The sequence below is a fragment of the Ranitomeya imitator genome, chromosome 2 (genome assembly GCF_032444005.1).
Source record: "Ranitomeya imitator isolate aRanImi1 chromosome 2, aRanImi1.pri, whole genome shotgun sequence".
Lineage (NCBI taxonomy): Eukaryota > Metazoa > Chordata > Amphibia > Anura > Dendrobatidae > Ranitomeya > Ranitomeya imitator.
Window position 1 is genome coordinate 269004182 of NC_091283.1, and position 14918 is coordinate 269019099.

The following is a 14918-nucleotide window of genomic DNA, read 5'->3' on the forward strand; positions in this document are numbered from 1 at the left end:
CAGGATGGAGCAGCACATGACAAAACAGGGGCGCAGGATGGAGCAGCACATGACCGAATGGGGGCGCAGGATGGAGCAGCACATGACAGGATGGGGACGCAGGATGGAGCAGCACATACCAGGATGGAGACCATATACCAATATAAATGCTCGCCACCCGGGCGTAGAACGGGTTCAATAGCTAGTATATATATATACAACTAGCCAATGTAGTGGCGCACAATCCAGAAAATCATAGTAACATGATGAAAAACAAAGTGTTAAAACATGATTAAATCATTGAGAAGTATATAGAGTGCTACAGGAGCAACGAAAAGCATGATAAGTAGTAGGACACAAATAAAATGTATATAACATAATAGTCTATAATAATACATATGGCCCCTGTAAGAACTCTCATAAATCAATAGTACATACAAACCAAATAATCTGTCAGGTAGACATAAATGCAATAGATTTACCTATATTATGGATATTGTGGAGCCAGGTACCCCTACGCACATTTTGGCATATTAGCCTTCTTCCGGGTAGAGTCAATATATATTATAGACTATTATGTTATATACATTTTATTTGTGTCCTACTACTTATGCTATTCATTGCTCCTGTAGCTCTCCTTATACTTCTCAATGATTTAATAATGTTTTAAGACTTTGTTTTTCATCATGCTAATATGATTTACTGGATTGTGTGCCACTACATTGGCTAGTTGTATGACTTTGTAATTTTATCATATATTAATAAAAGTTGCTTTTATTTCACTATACATGGTTATCTATACATACTCCATATAGAATAATGGGCTCCACATAGTCCTCCATACAGTATAATGGGCATTACATAGTCCTCCATACAGAATAATGAGCCCCACATAGTCCCACATTCAGCATAATGGGCATCACATAGTACTCCATACAAAATAATGAGCCCCACATAGTCCCACATACAGTATAATGAGCCCCACATAGTTCCCCATATAGTATAATGGGCCCCACATAGTCGTCCATATAGTTTAATGAGCCGCACATAGTCTTCCATACAGTATAGTGGGCCCCACATAGTTCCCCATATAGTGTAATGGGCCCCACATAGTCTTCCATACAGTGTAAGGGGCCCTACATAGTCCTCCATACAGTATAATGGGACCCACATAGTCCTTCATACAGTATAATGGGCATCACATAGTCTTCCATACAGCATAATGGGCCGCACATAATCCCCCATATAATATAATGGGCCCACCTAGTCCTTCATACAGTATAATGGGCATCACATAGTCCCCAATACAGTATAATGGGCATCACATAGTACTCCATACAGAATAATGGGCCCCACATAGTTCCACATTCAGCATAATGGGCATCACATACAGTAGTACTCCATACAAAATAATGAGCCCCACATAGTCCCCCATACAGTATAATGAGCCCCATATAGTTCCCCATATAGTATAATGGGCCTCACATAGTGGTCCATACAGTTTAATGGGCTCCAGATAGTGCCCCATACAGAATAATGGGCCCCACATAGTCCTCCATGCAGTATAATTAGCTCATCCATACATGCCAAATTTGGCCCGCAGGCCAGAGTTTGACATGCGTACTCTAGACTGCCCAGAAAGAGCCTTCAGCTGCTGAGCGTAGTTACCTCTGTGATCCCAAGAGAAAAGGCGAATGGAGGGAAGATGCAGAGAAGGATTTCCAGAGTTTTGGGTAACGCCTTCACCAGCGGTAGGAGGCTCAGGATGCTCATGATGAGCATGGAGAAGAAGTTAGCGGTAACTGTATGGCTGGGTGTTGGGAATAGGGCACACAACATGAACGTGAAGCTAATCTGCAAGAAAGAGGCAAGAAGTAATATGAAATGTTTGATTATGGGAAAGGGACCACACGAAAATTGCCCCCTATAGAGGTTGTATAGGGGAGCCGTACCCCGTCAGGGTTCCTGACAAGTAATGCAATATGGCATTATGTGAAGGAAGAAAGCTACATTATAGGATTTAGTAGGGTCATTGGGGTCTTGATGGGTGGAGTCTAGGGCCTTTTCTAGTAACACTGAAACCATTAACCTTTGTAATGAGCACTGGCCCATTGCTGTTTCTCTCCCATCTTGACGCACCATTAGTAGGACCCAAAGAGCCTGATTGTCACTGACCATGATCTCTGCGGGTTACAAACACTACAATTTGACCCGGAAAATGTAGTATTAGATGGCAGCCATCCAGAAAAAGGTTAAGCAAAGAAGGCTCGAGTCAGTCCTATTTTTATGGTCTGTCCTTGAGTTTATTGCTCACCCCTGGAATAGATGGTAGCTTCACCGATGCCCCCGTGAATGGCAGCACCCGTGTTATCCTACCATTGATATCCCATAGAAGAGGAACAGGAGCAGGATAACAGCGTAAGAACTCTCCACAAAGACAAATATCTTGACGATGAGAGTCATCACCGGCGCAATAATCACAAAGTAAACCACGTACAGCAATCCCCATGATAACCTGCAAAACAAGATGAGGGTTACTACTAGGACCTTTAAGAATAACCTGTGACCTCCAGCATCTTCTCCAGAAGGTCAGCCCACTGATAACTGAAATACTCTGTGCTGCTGGTGACCTGCTCATCTCACTATGTAACTCATAGCCCATGACCTCCCAGTAGTCTCAGCCCTACCAGGTATTAGATTGCTCACTGGTTTCTCCTGCCTGTACAAGACTCACCAGTAAGCCAAGTCTCGGAGCCCCATAATCCTCATAATTTCTCTTAGTTCCTTCCTCTCGTTGCTCATGGTCACCATCATGTTGTATAAGAGTGTAGCGTAACTTATGCACATGAAGAGTACCAAGGATCCCATGGCCCAAAATTTTCTTGTTCGAGTGGCAGATTTCATCTGTACGACCACAGTGGAGACCATATTGTCCCATACGGAATGATTAGTGGTCAGCTGCAAGAACAAAGATGGTGTGACTAGGAATAGCCAGGACCTCAACCCATTTAAATTCCGGTGGCCACAATTGAAGCCTATCCAACGTCTCCAGAAACTTGTCTGAAGCTGTGACAAGATACACAACATACCTCCCTCTTTTCAGAGACATCTGGACTTACCTCCACAATGGCAGCGTCAATACTGGCCTGAAGAAGCAAAAACCCGTTCTTCCAGTACAATGATGGACGGCATGGCATGCGGTGATCTCTACAAGTTCCTGAAGAAATAGAATGAAAGCTGAACCTTCAGAAGGGTCAGTGATGGACTGATATTCTAGGCTGGCCATAGATGTGACATGATAGTATGTGGAATGCCATCAATATTGGCCAATATCCTCCAACTTCGAGATATGTATGGGCTGCAGGGCTTGGGCTGAAGATCTCACTTACCTACGTCCCTTAAGTCGCTTGGATTGGGAACATTGTTCGCCTTGTACCTGATAGTATATTGAAATTTACTATCAAAGATGACTCCTACTTCTGCCGATCCCGAAGTGTTCTGCAGAATCTGCTCCTCATCCAGAAATTCCTGAACTGTAAGTCCTAGAGGAGGAAATGTGATATTACAATTGTTCCATAAAACTCTTAACCATAAAACTGACCATCTCCCTGACATATGTGTGTCCTGCTCTAGAAGCATCTCTATCTTTCTGGCTTGTTCTAGATGTGCCAAGGCATTGATCTATTTATTTTCTAGAGGTCTCTTTGTCTTTCCCTGTTCCGTTCAAGATGTGTCAATAATATCTGTCCCTTATCCTATTCTAACTGTATTAATATCTAGAATTATCCTGTTGCACAGACATCATGGCATCATGGGCTTTCTTTGTCTTGTTCCGTACTGTTCTAGAGTCGATGCATCAGGACTATTATTGCCTGCTTGTATTCTGTTTTAAAAGGGACATTGCCTGTCTTTGTCTCTTTCTAAGGGTGTCATTGCTGGCCTGTGTCCTGTTCTAGAGGTGCCATTGTCCGATTCTGTCTTGTTCTAGAAAATGCAATTTTCTCCATCAGTCTAGAGGCGACATTGCTTGCATCTGTCCTGATCCAGAGATGACCTGTTCTAGAGAGGCAATTGCCTGCCTGTGTCCTGTTCTAGAGAGGCCATTGCCTGCCTGTGTCCTGTTCTAGAAAGGTCATTGCCTGCCACAGATGGCTTTCCCCTACTCTAAAATAGGCCATGCAAGACTCCGTCTTGTTCTACAGGACTCCCCATATAACTACATGTGGTGACAAGTCGTGGAGTTCAGTTGCCCGTCATAAATACACCATTTACCTATATTTTTCATGCTTTCGTTGACCTTCTGCATTATTTCCTGGACCGCTGGTGTTGATGGGACATAGCCAATTACAAAATCTCTTTTGTCAAATTGATCCAATCGTCCCAAATTCTCAGTCTCCTTGATCGTGTCTTTGCTTGAATTACGGTAAATGTAGGTCAAGGCAAACAACATCAGCGCCAACACCACAAAACTCATCCAGTCCTGAGAAAAGTCAACCACAACCATCACACATCATCAGTCGAAGCAAGAACAAGACATAATGAGGTGTCATGATCGGGAGAACATCAGATTCCAACACCAGTAAAAATAATCATGGGGGTTCCCCTGAGAGTGGAAAATGCCTGGGGCTCGATTCATCATTAATTTATCTCCTGTTTGTCACGTTGTTAGTGTTTTGTAGGGTTTTTTTTTTTTGCACCATATTCATCGCACCATATTCATCTTAACATTTGTGGATTTTTAAAGAAAATTTTTATGTGCTTTTCTGATGAATTGGGCTTGTAGAATGACCCCACGTGTGACCCAAATGTCATCTGGTCAGACTAGCAATGGGTCCATGACAATATTATGGTTGAGCTAAAAACTTGCCTGGACTGTCTGCCACTTCTTCCTCCATTGCAGTAGTACGTTCTTCTTCAGAAGAGCAAAGGTCTGAAGCCACAGGCTGGGGTCCCTCCGCATCTCTCCAGACATCTATAAAATAAGACATGATGAGATAATTTACATCATAACCCTGACAACCAGCCTGTGTATGGTGTGTGATGTTGTCAGACCCACCCCCTGTTGATGACATCAGACATGAGAGCACACCCCTCATACTACAGCACCATCTCCTCAATTATTGCTGATGGCAACCAGTTTGTATATAGTGAGACGTTGTCACCATTCAGACAGGATACAGATCCCACAGTACAGACAGGATACAGATCCCACAGTACAGACACGATACAGATCCCACAGTACAGACAGGATACAGATCCCACAGTACAGACACGATACAGATCCCACAGTACAGACAGGATACAGATCCCAACCTACAGGCAGGATACAGATCCCACAGTACAGGCAGGATACAGATCCCACCGTACAGATATGATACAGATCCCACAGTACAGACAGGATACAGATCCCACAGTACAGACACGATACAGATCCCACAGTACAGACAGGATACAGATCCCAACCTACAGGCAGGATACAGATCCCACAGTACAGGCAGGATCCAGATCCCACCGTACAGATATGATACAGATCCCACAGTACAGACAGGATACAGATCCCACAGTACAGACACGATACAGATCCCACATTACAGACAGGATACAGATCCCAACCTACAGGCAGGATACAGATCCCAACCTACAGGCAGGATACAGATCCCACAGTACAGGCAGGATACAGATCCCACCGTACAGATATGATACAGATCCCACAGTACAGACAGGATACAGATCCCACAGCACAGATATGATACAGATCCCACAGTATATACAGGATACAGATCCCACAGTACAGACAGAATACAGATCCCACAGTACAGACACGATACAGATCCCAGAGTACAGACAGGATACAGATCCCACAGTACAGACACGATACAGATCCCACAGTACAGACAGGATACAGATCCCACAGTACAGACACGATACAGATCCCACAGTACAGACAGGATACAGATCCCAACCTACAGGCAGGATACAGATCCCACAGTACAGGCAGGATACAGATCCCACCGTACAGATATGATACAGATCCCACAGTACAGACAGGATACAGATCCCACAGTACAGACACGATACAGATCCCACAGTACAGACAGGATACAGATCCCAACCTACAGGCAGGATACAGATCCCACAGTACAGGCAGGATCCAGATCCCACCATACAGATATGATACAGATCCCACAGTACAGACAGGATACAGATCCCACAGTACAGACACGATACAGATCCCACAGTACAGACAGGATACAGATCCCAACCTACAGGCAGGATACAGATCCCACAGTACAGGCAGGATCCAGATCCCACCGTACAGATATGATACAGATCCCACAGTACAGACAGGATACAGATCCCACAGTACAGACACGATACAGATCCCACAGTACAGACAGGATACAGATCCCAACCTACAGGCAGGATACAGATCCCAACCTACAGGCAGGATACAGATCCCACAGTACAGGCAGGATACAGATCCCACCGTACAGATATGATACAGATCCCACAGTACAGACAGGATACAGATCCCACAGCACAGATATGATACAGATCCCACAGTATATACAGGATACAGATCCCACAGTACAGACAGAATACAGATCCCACAGTACAGACACGATACAGATCCCAGAGTACAGACAGGATACAGATCCCACAGTACAGACACGATACAGATCCCACAGTACAGACAGGATACAGATCCCACAGTACAGACACGATACAGATCCCACAGTACAGACAGGATACAGATCCCAACCTACAGGCAGGATACAGATCCCACAGTACAGGCAGGATACAGATCCCACCGTACAGATATGATACAGATCCCACAGTACAGACAGGATACAGATCCCACAGTACAGACACGATACAGATCCCACAGTACAGACAGGATACAGATCCCAACCTACAGGCAGGATACAGATCCCACAGTACAGGCAGGATCCAGATCCCACCATACAGATATGATACAGATCCCACAGTACAGACAGGATACAGATCCCACAGTACAGACACGATACAGATCCCACAGTACAGACAGGATACAGATCCCAACCTACAGGCAGGATACAGATCCCACAGTACAGGCAGGATACAGATCCCACCGTACAGATATGATACAGATCCCACAGTACAGACAGGATACAGATCCCACAGTACAGATATGATACAGATCCCACAGTACAGACAGGATACAGATCCCACAGTACAGACAGGATACAGATCCCACAGTACAGACACGATACAGATCCCACAGTACAGACAGGATACAGATCCCACAGTACAGACACGATACAGATCCCACAGTACAGACAGGATACAGATCCCAACCTACAGGCAGGATACAGATCCCACAGTACAGGCAGGATACAGATCCCACCGTACAGATATGATACAGATCCCACAGTACAGACAGGATACAGATCCCACAGTACAGACACGATACAGATCCCACAGTACAGACAGGATACAGATCCCAACCTACAGGCAGGATACAGATCCCACAGTACAGGCAGGATACAGATCCCACCGTACAGATATGATACAGATCCCACAGTACAGACAGGATACAGATCCCACAGTACAGATATGATACAGATCCCACAGTACAGACAGGATACAGATCCCACAGTACAGACAGGATACAGATCCCACAGTACAGACAGGATACAGATCCCACAGTACAGACAGGATACAGATCCTACAGTACAGACACGATACAGATCCCACAGTACAGACAGGATACAGATCCCAACCTACAGGCAGGATACAGATCCCACAGTACAGGCAGGAACAGATCCCACCGTACAGATATGATACAGATCCCACAGTACAGACAGGATACAGATCCCACAGTACAGATATGATACAGATCCCACAGTACAGACAGGATACAGATCCCACAGTACAGACAGGATACAGATCCCAACCTACAGGCAGGATACAGATCCCACAGTACAGGCAGGATACAGATCCCACCGTACAGATATGATACAGATCCCACAGTACAGACAGGATACAGATCCCACAGTACAGACACGATACAGATCCCACAGTACAGACAGGATACAGATCCCAACCTACAGGCAGGATACAGATCCCACAGTACAGGCAGGAACAGATCTCACCGTACAAATATGATACAGATCCCACAGTACAGACAGGATACAGATCCCACAGTACAGATATGATACAGATCCCACAGTACAGACAGGATACAGATCCCACAGTACAGACAGGATACAGATCCCAACCTACAGGCAGGATACAGATCCCACAGTACAGGCAGGATACAGATCCCACCGTACAGATATGATACAGATCCCACAGTACAGACAGGATACAGATCCCACAGTACAGACACGATACAGATCCCACAGTACAGGCAGGATACAGATCCCAACCTACAGGCAGGATACAGATCCCACAGTACAGGCAGGATACAGATCCCGCCGTACAGATATGATACAGATCCCACAGTACAGACAGGATACAGATCCCACAGTACAGATATGATACAGATCCCACAGTACAGACAGGATACAGATCCCACAGTACAGACAGGATACAGATCCCAACCTACAGGCAGGATACAGATCCCACAGTACAGACACGATACAGATCCCACAGTACAGACAGGATACAGATCCCACAGTACAGACACGATACAGATCCCACAGTACAGACAGGATACAGATCCCAACCTACAGGCAGGATACAGATCCCACAGTACAGGCAGGAACAGATCCCACCGTACAGATATGATACAGATCCCACAGTACAGACAGAATACAGATCCCACAGTACAGATATGATACAGATCCCACAGTACAGACAGGATACAGATCCCACAGTACAGACAGGATACAGATCCCACAGTACAGACACGATACAGATCCCACAGTACAGACAGGATACAGATCCAAACCTACAGGCAGGATACAGATCCCACAGTACAGGCAGGATACAGATCCCACCGTACAGATATGATACAGATCCCACAGTACATACAGGATACAGATCCCACAGTACAGGCAGGATACAGATCCCATCATACAGACAGGATACAGATCTCAACCTACAGGCAGGATACAGATCCCATCATACAGACAGGATACAGATTCCACACTACAGACAGGATACAGATCCCACTGTACAGACAGGATACAGATCCCACTGCACAGACAGGATACAGATCCCACCGCACAGACAGGATACAGATCCCACTGTACAGACAGGGTACAGATCCCACTGTACAGACAGGATACAGATCCCACTGCACAGACAGGATACAGATCCCACTGTACAGACAGGATACAGATCCCACTGTACAGACAGGATACAGATCCCACAGTACAGACAGGATACAGATCCCACTGCACAGACAGGACACAGATCCCACCACACAGACAGGATACAGATCCCACAGTCCACAAAGGATACAGATCCCACCATACAGACAGGATACAAACCCCACCATATAGACAAAATACAGATCCCACTTTACAGACAGGACACAGATCCCACCATATAGACAGGACACAGATCCCACAGTACAGACAGGATACAGATCCCATCATACAGACAGGATACAGATCCCACAGTACAGACAGGATACAGATCCCACTGTACAGACAGGATACAGATCCCACTGCACAGACAGGATACAGATCCCACCGCACAGACAGGATACAGATCCCACTGTACAGACAGGGTACAGATCCCACTGTACAGACAGGATACAGATCCCACTGCACAGACAGGATACAGATCCCACTGTACAGACAGGATACAGATCCCACTGTACAGACAGGATACAGATCCCACTGTACAGACAGGATACAGATCCCACTGCACAGACAGGACACAGATCCCACCGCACAGACAGGATACAGATCCCACAGTCCACAAAGGATACAGATCCCACCATACAGACAGGATACAAACCCCACCATATAGACAAAATACAGATCCCACTTTACAGACAGGACACAGATCCCACTATATAGACAGGACACAGATCCCACTGTATAGACAGGATACAGATCCCACCTTGCAGACATACACTGTAGCCTCTCATGCACAGTGTTGGTGCTGTAGTTGAGCATGCACGGTGTCGGTGCTGTAGTTGAACATGCATGGTGTCAGTACTGTAGTTGAGCATGCACAGTATTGGTGCCATAGCTGAGCATGCATGGTGTTGGTGTTGTAGCTGAGCATGCACGGTGTCAGTGCTGTAGCTGAGCATGCACGGTGTCGGTGCTGTAGCTGAGCATGCACGGTGTCGGTGCTGTAGCTGAGCATGCACGGTGTCGGTGCTGTAGCTGAGCATGCACAGTATTGGTGCCATAGCTGAGCATGCATGATGTCAGTGCTGTAGCTGAGCATGCATGGTGTTGGTGCTGTAGTTGAGCACGCACAGTGTCGGTGCGGTAACAGAGCATGCAAGGTGTCGGTGCTGTAGCTGAGAACGCACGGTGTCGGTGCTGTAGTTGAGCATGCACGGTATTGGTGCTGTAGCTGAGCATGCACGGTGTCGGTGCTGTAGCTGAGCATGCACAGTATTGGTGCCATAGCTGAGCATGCATGATGTCAGTGCTGTAGCTGAGCATGCAAGGTGTCGATGCTGTAGCTGAGAATGCACGGTGTTGGTGCTGTAGTTGAGCATGCAAGGTGTCGGTGCTGTAGCTGAGCATGCACTGTGTCAGTGCTGTAGCTGAGCATGCACAGTATTGGTGCCATAGCTGAGCATGCATGATGTCAGTGCTGTAGCTGAGCATGCACGGTGTCGGTGCTGTTGTTGAGCATGCATGGTGTCGGTGCTGTAGTTGAGCATGCACAGTATTGGTGCCTTAGCTGAGCATGCATGATGTCAGTGCTGTAGCTAAGCATGCACGGTGTCGGTGCTGTAGCTAAGCATGCACGGTGTCGGTGCTGTAGCTGAGCATGCACGGTGTCGGTGCTGTAGCTGAGCATGCACGGTGTCGGTGATGTAGCTGAGCAAGCAAGGTGTTGGTGCTGTAGCTGAACATGCACGGTGTCGGTGCTGTAGTTGAGCATGCACGGTATTGGTGCTGTAGCTGAGCATGCACGGTGTCGGTGCTGTAGCTGAGCATGCACGGTGTCAGTGCTGTAGTTGAGCATGCACGGTATTGGTGCTGTAGCTGAACATGCACGGTGTCGGTGCTGTAGTTGAGCATACACAGTATCAGTGCCATAGCTGAGCATGCATGGTGTTGGTGCTGTAACTGAGCATGCACGGTGTCGGTGCTGTAGTTGAGCATGCACGGTATTGGTGCTGTAGCTGAGCATGCACGGTGTCGGTGCTGTAGCTGAGCATGCACGATGTCGGTGCTGTAGTTGAGCATGCACGGTATTGGTGCTGTAGCTGAACATGCACGGTGTCGGTGCTGTAATTGAGCATACACAGTATCAGTGCCATAGCTGAGCATGCATGGTGTTGGTGCTGTAACTGAGCATGCACGGTGTCGGTGCTGTAGCTGAGCATGCACGGTGTCGGTGCTGCAGCGGAGCATGCACAGTGTCTGTGCTGTAGCTTAGCATGCACAGTATTGGTGCTATAAATCACAAAAATTGCCCCTAAATAAATATGTTCCTTTTAGCAAGGGAACAAAAACCACTATTCAAATACATATATCACGTTTTTTGGGTGATTTTAGTACATAGCAAATCCCAAAACAAGTGGTACTTGAGATAAAATATTTTTCTATTAAACATAAAATTAAAGATAACATGCAGTAACAAAAAAAGGTGCTGGATCCACTTGTTTTGGGATTTGCTATGTACTAAAATCACTAAAAAAAGTGATATACAGTATTGGTGCTGTAGCTGAACCATGCATGGTGTCGGAGCCGTATCTCTGGCCCTCGCCTGTCTACACTGCAGTGTACAGGTGTCCACTCTTCTCCAGGCAGCTGCTTCCTGGCATCTTCAGCCACCATGACTGCACTGCCAGATGCAACAAGTGATGGGCGTTGTCCAGGAGCTAAAGATGTCAGTAAGTGGCTGACAGTGGTGGACGCGGAGAGGCCAGACCGGTTCACTGAGGACAAGTGAGGGCTGCAGTTGTGCGACCTTTTCTTTTTAACCCTTTCCCGATCTATCAGAATCCAGCATATTGTCAGTCAGCTTCATTATTTGCTGGATTACGTTAAAAGGAAATCTCCCAAAATTTGAATTTTGAATCCAAGAATTTTGGAAAATTCTAAATGATTAAAGACAGGTGTTTCCATTCACTGACAGCAAGCAGCACTGGATACTGTGCATGATATAAAGAAGAGCACACCCAATTTAGTTTGTAAATGTGATGGAGTCAAGGAAAACAGGAGATAACAATCTGGTGGTGGTCCCAGGTGCAGAACAGTAGATACTGACCTGGTGGTGATCCCTGGAGGAGAACAGTAGATACCGACCTGGTGGTGGTCCCAGGTGGAGAACAGTAGATACCAACCTGGTGTTGGTCCCTGGAGGAGAACAGTAGATACTAACCTGGTGGTGGTCCCAGGTGGAGAACAGTAGATACCAACCTGGTGGTGGTCCCAGGTGGAGAACAGTAGATACCAACCTGGTGGTGGTCCCAGGTGGAGAACAGTAGATACCAACCTGGTGGTGGTCCCTGGTGGAGAACAGTAGATACCAACCTGGTGGTGGTCCCAGGTGGAGAACAGTAGATACCAACCTGGTGTTGTTCCCTGGAGCAGAACAGTAGATACTAACCTGGTGGTGGTCCCAGGTGGAGAACAGTAGATACCGACCTGGTGGTGGTCCCAGGTGGAGAACAGTAGATACCAACCTGGTGGTGGTCCCAGGTGGAGAACAGTAGATACCAACCTGGTGGTGGTCCCTGGAGGAGAACAGTAGATACCGACCTGGTGGGTGGAGTGTCCCAGGTGGAGAACAGTAGATACTGACCTGGAAACGGGCACTTGTGTGCGAAGGATGACTGAGGCGTGGCGGGTACAGGTGCTGGCCGCTGATCACTGAGGGTGACAATACTCTGCTTTATTTGGGTGTGGACGTTGTTGCTGTGTCCTGAGGAGATTCTGCGATTAGCCTGTCATATCATATTCCCCCTCCTCTCACTCCTTTATTTATATACATGGCTCTGCCCACTGCTCCGTCCAATCACTGAACATCCACATTCACCAGGCAGCATCCTGTGCCAGCTCAGTCCCAGGGGCACCAGGCAGCTTTAGCATGCCACAAATCAACTACTCATTCACAAGATGGTGAAAAGCCAGCTTTAACCACCTTCTCTCCAGCACCCCTCCCTGACTCTGTCCTGTTTCCTCCCTGACTCTGTCTAGCACCCCTCCCTGCCTCTGTCCAGCACCCCTCCTTGACTCTGTCCTGTACCTTCCCTGCCTCTATCCAGCACCCCTCCCTGACTCTATCCTCCATCCCTCCCTCCCTCTGTCCAACACCCTTCTTGACTCTGTTCTCCATCCCTCCCTGCCTCTATCCAGCACCCTATTTGACTCTGTTCTCCATCCCTCCCTGCCTCTGTCCAGCACTCCTCCTTGACTCTGTCCTGTACCTTCCCTGCCTCTATCCAGTACCCCTCCCCGACTCTATCCTCCATCCCTCCCTCCCTCGGTCCAGCACCCTTCTTGACTCCGTCCTCCATCCCTCCCTGCCTCTGTCCAGCACCCCTCCCTGCCTCTGTCCAGCACCCCGCCCTGACTTTGCCCTCCATCGCTCTCTGCCTCTGTCCAGCATTCTTCCCCGACTGTCCATCATCACATCCCGACTCTGTCCTGTCCCTTCCCTGCCTCTATCCAGCTATCCAGCACCCCTCCCTGACTTTGTCCTGCATCCCTCCCTGACTCTGTCCTCCATCCCTCCCTGCCTCTGTCCAGCACCCCTCCCCGACTCTGTCCTCCATCCCTCCCTGCCTCTGTCCAGCACCCCTCCCTGACTTTGTCCTCCATCACTCTCTGCCTCTGTCCAGCATTCCTCCCCGACTGTCCATCATCACATCCTGACTCTGTCCTGTCCCTTCCTTGCCTCTATCCAGCTATCCAGCACCCCTCCCTGACTTTGTCCTGCATCCCTCCCTGACTCTATCCTCCATCCCTCCCTGCCTCTATCCAGCACCCCTCCCTGACTTTGTCCTGCATCCCTCCCTGCCTCTGTCCAGCACCCCTCCCTGACTTTGTGCTCCATCACTCTCTGCCTCCCTCGGTCCAGCACCCTTCTTGACTCCGTCCTCCATCCTTCCCTGCCTCTGTCCAGCATCCCTCCCTGCCTCTGTCCAGCACCCCTCCCTGACTTTGTCCTCCATCACTCTCTGCCTCTGTCCAGCATTCCTCCCCGACTGTCCATCATCACATCCTGACTCTGTCCTGTCCCTTCCTTGCCTCTATCCAGCTATCCAGCACCCCTACCTGACTTTGTCCTGCATCCCTCCATGACTCTGTCCTCCATCCCTCCCTGCCTCTGTCCAGCACCCCTCCCCGACTCTGTCCTCCATCCCTCCCTGCCTCTGTCCAGCACCCCTCCCTGACTTTGTCCTCCATCACTCTCTGCCTCTGTCCAGCATTCCTCCCCGACTGTCCATCATCACATCCTGACTCTGTCCTGTCCCTTCCTTGCCTCTATCCAGCTATCCAGCACCCCTCCCTGACTTTGTCCTGCATCCCTCCCTGACTCTATCCTCCATCCCTCCCTGCCTCTATCCAGCACCACTCCCTGACTTTGTCCTGCATCCCTCCCTGCTTCTGTCCAGCACACCTTAATTTGCACCATCTTGGGTATTTTGCAGGGACAGTTCCATGTGCTACTTCCCTTTTTTGTTGTTTTGTGGTTCACTAAAGTATTGCCAAACTGTTTTATCCTCACCCTGTGTTGTCTTAGTATCATGCCCATGGTAAAGAGAGTGGGCGTTCAGTGGGATGAGCCCTGGTCCATGC

At 48.0% G+C, this 14918-nt stretch overlaps 1 protein-coding gene across 2 annotated transcripts in view; it reads right to left on the bottom strand.

Moving 5' to 3' along the window:
* Window positions 1-13092, bottom strand: part of LOC138663071 (ABC-type organic anion transporter ABCA8-like) — a 48275-nt gene extending 35183 nt beyond the window's left edge. For both annotated transcript variants that reach the window (XM_069749140.1, XM_069749139.1), the window contains exons 1-8: window positions 12919-13092; window positions 4847-4951; window positions 4252-4459; window positions 3369-3521; window positions 3099-3196; window positions 2714-2937; window positions 2356-2494; window positions 1648-1833 (exon numbers count right to left, since the gene is read on the bottom strand). In XM_069749140.1, coding sequence (XP_069605241.1) covers window positions 1648-1833; window positions 2356-2494; window positions 2714-2937; window positions 3099-3196; window positions 3369-3521; window positions 4252-4459; window positions 4847-4951 — 1113 coding nt within the window. In that variant the 5' untranslated portion in view covers window positions 12919-13092. The remainder of the gene's footprint in view (window positions 1-1647; window positions 1834-2355; window positions 2495-2713; window positions 2938-3098; window positions 3197-3368; window positions 3522-4251; window positions 4460-4846; window positions 4952-12918) is intronic.
* Between the last annotated feature and the right edge of the window lie 1826 nt (window positions 13093-14918).